At 41.2% G+C, this 7,663-nt stretch overlaps 1 protein-coding gene across 1 annotated transcript in view; it reads right to left on the bottom strand.

The window, feature by feature from the left end:
• Positions 1 to 4,235: 4,235 nt before the first annotated feature.
• The window catches only part of LOC120038572 (ephrin type-A receptor 6-like), a gene marked incomplete at both ends in the record, with an annotated part of 27,858 nt that continues 24,430 nt past the window's right edge, over positions 4,236 to 7,663 (bottom strand). The window contains 2 exon segments of the mRNA XM_038984266.1: positions 4,236 to 4,423; positions 5,018 to 5,167. Coding sequence (XP_038840194.1) covers positions 4,236 to 4,423; positions 5,018 to 5,167 — 338 coding nt within the window.

Raw genomic sequence — 7,663 nt, 5'->3', positions numbered from 1 at the left:
TCTATCTAGACTATGTACTGTATTCTGCTCCTCTATCTAGACTATGTACTGTATTCTGCTCCTCTATCTAGACAATGTACTGTATTCTGCTCCTCTAACTAGACTATGTACTGTATTCTGCTCCTCTATCTAGACTATGTACTGTATTCTGCTCCTCTAGCTAGACTATGTACTGTATTCTGCTCCTCTATCTAGACTATGTACTGTATTCTGCTCCTCTATCTAGACTATGTACTGTATTCTGCTCCTCTATCTAGACTATGTACTGTATTCTGCTCCTCTATCTAGACTATGTACTGTATTCTGCTCCTCTAACTAGACTATGTACTGTATTCTGCTCCTCTATCTAGACTATGTACTGTATTCTGCTCCTCTAACTAGACTATGTACTGTATTCTGCTCCTCTATCTAGACTATGTACTGTATTCTGCTCCTCTATCTAGACTATGTACTGTATTCTGCTCCTCTATCTAGACCATGTACTGTATTCTGCTCCTCTAACTAGACTATGTACTGTAGTCTGCTCCTCTATCTAGACTATGTACTGTATTCTGCTCCTCTAACTAGACTATGTACTGTATTCTGCTCCTGTTCTGCTCCTCTATCTAGACTATGTACTGTATTCTGCTCCTCTAACTAGACTATGTACTGTATTCTGCTCCTCTATCTAGACTATATACTGTATTCTGCTCCTCTATCTAGACTATGCACTGTATTCTGCTCCTCTAACTAGACTATGTACTGTATTCTGCTCCTCTATCTAGACTATGTACTGTATTCTGCTCCTCTATCTAGACTATGTACTGTATTCTGCTCCTCTAACTAGACTATGTACTGTATTCTCCTCCTCTAACTAGACTATGTACTGTATTCTGCTCCTCTAACTAGACTATGTACTGTATTCTGCTCCTCTATCTAGACTATGTACTGTATTCTGCTCCTCTAACTAGACTATGTACTGTATTCTCCTCCTCTATCTAGACTATGTACTGTATTCTGCTCCTGTTCTGCTCCTCTATCTAGACTATGTACTGTATTCTGCTCCTCTAACTAGACTATGTACTGTATTCTGCTCCTCTATCTAGACTATGTACTGTATTCTGCTCCTCTATCTAGACTATGTACTGTATTCTGCTCCTCTATCTAGACTATGTACTGTATTCTGCTCCTCTATCTAGACTATGGACTGTATTCTGCTCCTCTATCTAGACTATGTACTGTATTCTGCTCCTCTATCTAGACTATGTACTGTATTCTGCTCCTCTATCTAGACTATGTACTGTATTCTGCTCCTCTAACTAGACTATGTACTGTATTCTGCTCCTGTTCTGCTCCTCTATCTAGACTATGTACTGTATTCTGCTCCTCTATCTAGACTATGTACTGTATTCTGCTCCTCTAACTAGACTATGTACTGTATTCTGCTCCTCTATCTAGACTATGTACTGTATTCTGCTCCTCTATCTAGACTATGTACTGTATTCTGCTCCTCTATCTAGACTATGTACTGTATTCTGCTCCTCTATCTAGACTATGTACTGTATTCTGCTCCTCTATCTAGACTATGTACTGTATTCTGCTCCTCTATCTAGACTATGTACTGTATTCTGCTCCTCTATCTAGACTATGTACTGTATTCTGCTCCTCTATCTAGACTATGTACTGTATTCTGCTCCTCTAACTAGACTATGTACTGTATTCTGCTCCTGTTCTGCTCCTCTATCTAGACTATGTACTGTATTCTGCTCCTCTATCTAGACTATGTACTGTATTCTGCTCCTCTAACTAGACTATGTACTGTATTCTGCTCCTCTATCTAGACTATGTACTGTATTCTGCTCCTCTATCTAGACTATGTACTGTATTCTGCTCCTCTATCTAGACTATGTACTGTATTCTGCTCCTCTATCTAGACTATGTACTGTATTCTGCTCCTCTATCTAGACTATGTACTGTATTCTGCTCCTCTATCTAGACAATGTACTGTATTCTGCTCCTCTAACTAGACTATGTACTGTATTCTGCTCCTCTATCTAGACTATGTACTGTATTCTGCTCCTCTAGCTAGACTATGTACTGTATTCTGCTCCTCTATCTAGACTATGTACTGTATTCTGCTCCTCTATCTAGACTATGTACTGTATTCTGCTCCTCTATCTAGACTATGTACTGTATTCTGCTCCTCTATCTAGACTATGTACTGTATTCTGCTCCTCTATCTAGACTATGTACTGTATTCTGCTCCTCTAACTAGACTATGTACTGTATTCTGCTCCTCTATCTAGACTATGTACTGTATTCTGCTCCTCTAACTAGACTATGTACTGTATTCTGCTCCTCTATCTAGACTATGTACTGTATTCTGCTCCTCTATCTAGACTATGTACTGTATTCTGCTCCTCTAGCTAGACTATGTACTGTATTCTGCTCCTCTATCTAGACTATGTACTGTATTCTGCTCCTCTATCTAGACTATGTACTGTATTCTGCTCCTCTAACTAGACTATGTACTGTATTCTGCTCCTCTATCTAGACTATATACTGTATTCTGCTCCTCTATCTAGACTATGCACTGTATTCTGCTCCTCTAACTAGACTATGTACTGTATTCTGCTCCTCTATCTAGACTATGTACTGTATTCTGCTCCTCTATCTAGACTATGTACTGTATTCTGCTCCTCTATCTAGACTATGTACTGTATTCTGCTCCTGTTCTGCTCCTCTATCTAGACTATGTACTGTATTCTGCTCCTCTAACTAGACTATGTACTGTATTCTGCTCCTCTATCTAGACTATGTACTGTATTCTGCTCCTCTAACTAGACTATGTACTGTATTCTGCTCCTCTATCTATACTATGTACTGTATTCTGCTCCTCTAACTAGACGATGTACTGTATTCTGCTCCTCTATCTAGACTATGTACTGTATTCTGCTCCTCTAACTAGACTATGTACTGTATTCTGCTCCTCTATCTAGACTATGTACTGTATTCTGCTCCTCTAACTAGACTATGTACTGTATTCTGCTCCTCTAACTAGACTATGTACTGTATTCTGCTCCTCTATCTAGACTATGTACTGTATTCTGCTCCTCTATCTAGACTATGTACTGTATTCTGCTCCTCTAACTAGACTATGTACTGTATTCTGCTCCTCTATCTAGACTATGTACTGTATTCTGCGCCTCTATCTAGACTATGTACTGTATTCTGCTCCTCTAACTAGACTATGTACTGTATTCTGCTCCTCTATCTGGACTATGTACTGTATTCTGCTCCTCTATCTAGACTATGTACTGTATTCTGCTCCTCTAGCTAGACTATGTACTGTATTCTGCTCCTCTATCTAGACTATGTACTGTATTCTGCTCCTCTATCTAGACTATGTACTGTATTCTGCTCCTCTAACTAGACTATGTACTGTATTCTGCTCCTCTATCTAGACTATGTACTGTATTCTGTGTGATAAATAAGATACATGAGCGCTCAAATGTATTTCCGGCGGCTAACTGATTAAAGGTTAGGGTCCAGAGGTTAGGGTCAGGGGTTAAGATTAAAGGTTAACCTGTTAACATCCCTACAGTAGATACAATACAATGGCATTTTATTGTCCATCGAAACTGAAATGTAGATGGGAGGTTGACCTCTGACCCTAACCCCTGGATGTTGTCTGTGGATTGGTTGATTGGTTGTTCTTATCTGTGTACGTGGTCCACTAGTGATAGCTGACTACTGGAATTAGGGTTAGGGTCAGGGGTCAGAGGTTAGGGTTGGGGGTCAGTGGTTAGGGTCGGGGTTCAGCAGTCAGGTTTAGGGATCAGGGTTAGGGGTTAGGGTCAGGGTTAGGGTCATCGGTCAGGGTCAGAGGTTAGGGTCAGGGATCTGGGTTAGGGTCAGCGGTTAGGGTCAGAAGTTAGGGATCAGGGGTCAGGGTCAGAGGTTAGGGTCAGGGATCAAGGTTAGGGGTCAGGGTCAGACGTTAGTGTCAGAAGTGAGTGGTCAGGGTTTAGGCTCAGGGTTTAGGGTCAGGGCTAAAGGTCAGGGGTCAGGGTCAGAGGTTAGGTTCAGAGAATAGGGTCAGCGGTCAGGGTAAGAGGTTAGGGTCCAGAGGTTAGGGTCAGGGGTTAAGGGTAAGGGTCAGAAGTTAGGGTCCAGAGGTTTGGGTCCAGAGGTTAGGGGTAAGGGTCAGACGTTAGGGTCAAGGTAAGGGTAATATGGTAGGGGTCAGGGTTTACCTGTTGTCCACCAGAGTCAGTAGACTACTGGGGTTCCTGATGAGTTTATCCAGGAAGGAGACCACGCTGTTGAAGTGAGGTCTCTGCCCTCTCTCCTTCTGCCAGCAGTGGAGCATCAACTGGTGTAGAACCCCAGGACAGTCCATGGGGACGGGGAGACGGTAACCCTCCTCTATAGACAGGATCACCTGTAATATAGAACCACAGGACAGTCCATGGGGACGGGGAGACGGTAACCCTCCTCTATAGACAGGATCACCTGTAATATAGAACCACAGGACAGTCCATGGGGACGGGGAGACGGTAACCCTCCTCTATAGACAGGATCACCTGTAATATAGAACCACAGGACAGTCCATGGGGACGGGGAGACGGTAACCCTCCTCTATAGACAGGATCACCTGTAATATAGAACCACAGGACAGTCCATGGGGACGGGGAGACAGGAACCCTCCTCTATAGACAGGATCACCTGACAGGGAAGAGGTCACAGGTCAAAGGGCAAAGGCGAACATCTTTTCACTCAGAACTTGTCAGCATGGAGTGACCATATAGAGTTCCATGATGATGAAACTTCCACCTAGCCTATCAGAGAGCAAGATAAATCTACTATTACCATAACGCTAAAACCTGTCACATCCTCTCAGAGGGACTAGGGGTCCATTTGGGGTTTGGCAATAGAACACCATAACTCATATCCTGATTTGACAAGAGGGAAAAACAGAACATTAGAACTCACATCCTGATTGGACAAGAGGGAATAACAGAACATTAGAACTCACATCCTGATTGGACATCTCCCAGTAAGGTCTCTCCCCGTACGACATCACTTCCCACATGACGATGCCGTAGCTCCAGACGTCGGAGGCTGAAGAGAACTTCCTGTAGGTGATGGCCTCGGGAGCTGTCCAACGGACCGGGATCTTACCCCCCTGGACAGAGGACAGAAATAAACCCTGGGTCACGTCTCAAACAGCACCTATATAGAGCACTTCTTTTAACCAGGGCCCTATGGACTGAAGTTAAACCCCTATATAGTACACTTCTTTTAACCAGGACCCTATGGACTGAAGTTAAACCCCTATATAGTACACTTCTTTTAACCAGGACCCTATGGACTGAAGTTAAACCCCTATATAGTACACTTCTTTAACCAGGACCCTATGGACTGAAGTTAAACATCTATATAGTACACTTCTTTTAACCAGGACCCTATGGACTGAAGTTAAACCCCTATATAGTACACTTCTTTTAACCAGGACCCTATGGACTGAAGTTAACTTCTACTTGCACACAATCCCGGATCCGGGAGCACCCCCATCAGTAAAAAAGCTGACTAGCATAGCCTAGCATAGCGTCACAAGTAAATACTAGCATCTAAATATCATTAAATCACAAGTCCAAGACACCAGATGAAAGATACACATCTTGTGAATCCAGCCATCATTTCTGATTTTTAAAATGTTTTACAGGGAAGACACAATATGTAGATCTATTAGCTAACCACGATAGCAAAAGACACAACTTTTTTTCCCACCATTTTTTTCCTGCATAGGTAGCTATCACAATTTCGACCAAATAAAGATATAAATAGCCACTAACCAAGAAACAACTTCATCAGATGACAGTCTGATAACATATTTATTGTATAGCATATGTTTTGTTAGAAAAATGTGCATATTTCAGGTATAAATCATAGTTTACCATTGCAGCCACCATCACAACTCTCACCAAAGCAACTAGAATAACTACAGAGACCAACGTGAATTACCTAAATACTCATCATAAAACATTTCTGAAAAATACACAGCGTACAGCAAATGAAAGACAAAGATCTTGTGAATCCAGCCAATATTTCAGATTTTTTAAGTGTTTTACAGCGAAAACACAATATAGCATTATATTAGCTTACTACAATAGCCAACCACACAACAGCATTGATTCAAGCCAACAATAGCGATAACGAATAAACCAGCAAAAGATATTAATTTTTTCACTAACCTTCTCAAACTTCTTCAGATGACAGTCCTATAACATCATATTACACAATACATATAGAGTTTGTTCGAAAATGTGCATATTTAGCGGCACAAATCGTGGTTATACAATGAGAATAGTAGCCAAGCTGCCAACAATATGTCGGGAGAAATCTTGGGAGAGGCACCTAATCTAATCAGTAACTAATCCTAAACTTGACTAAAAAATACAGGTTGGACAGCAAATGAAAGATACATTAGTTCTTAATGCAATCGCTGTGTTAGATTTTTAAAATTAACGTTACTACGACATACAGCGTGCGTTAAAGCGAGACCGCACCGAAATTAATGGCGGAACATGAGTTTTACATTTTTCAACAGAACAACGAATTAACATCATAAATAGTTCTTACTTTTTGATGAGCTCCCATCAGAATCTTGGGCAAGTTGTCCTTTTTCCAAAAGAATCGTTGCTCGGTTGTAGATTGTCGCCTTCAACTTTGGAATTAGCAGTAAACATTAGCCATGTGGGCCAGACGTGCCTAACTCCCTAGAACGCAGCACAAATAAATACCCGAAAATCGCAATATACTGATATAAACTGATATAACTCGGTTTAAAATAACAACATTATGATGTCTTTAACACCTATATCGAATAAAATCAGAGCCGGATATATCTAAGGCCTATAACGGGAGCTTTCTAGAACGCCATCCTGAGGTCTGTCTTGCGTCATGGCGAAGGGAAAAAAGAGGGGACACCACGTTGCCAGCCCATTTATAAGGCCTCAGATCTGCCTAGCAACTCCATTCCAATTCTCACTATTTGCTGACATCCAGGGGAAGGCGTATGCAGTGCATCTCAACCAATAGAATACATGCAAATTAATAAACCGACCTCAGAACAGCCTGCAGATTTCAGATTTCTCACTTCCTCATAGGAAAATTGCTCCAACTCGAGTTCTGTTTTACTCACAGATATAATTCAAACGGTTTTAGAAACTAGAGAGTGTTTTCTATCCAATAGTAATAATAATATGCATATTGTACGAGCAAGAATTGAGTACGAGGCAGTTTAATTTGGGAACGAAATTATTACAAAGTGCAAACAGCACCCCCTATTGAGAAAAGGTTTTAAACACCTATATAGTACACTTCTTTTAACCAGGGCCCTATGGACTGAAGTTAAACCCATATATAGTACACTTCTTTAACCAGGGCCCTATGGACTGAAGTTAAACCCATATATAGTACACTTCTTTTAACCAGGACCCTATGGACTGAAGTTAAACACCTATATAGAACACTTCTTTAACCAGGACCCTATGGACTGAAGTTAAACCCATATATAGTACACTTCTTTAACCAGGAGCCTATGGACTGAAGTTAAACCCATATATAGTACACTTCTTTAACCAGGACCCTATGGACTGAAGTTAAACCCCTATATAGA

This window comes from Salvelinus namaycush, unplaced genomic scaffold, assembly GCF_016432855.1.
Source record: "Salvelinus namaycush isolate Seneca unplaced genomic scaffold, SaNama_1.0 Scaffold2253, whole genome shotgun sequence".
NCBI classification, from domain to species: Eukaryota; Metazoa; Chordata; class Actinopteri; order Salmoniformes; family Salmonidae; genus Salvelinus; species Salvelinus namaycush.
This window is presented reverse-complemented; position numbering and strand designations above follow the sequence as displayed.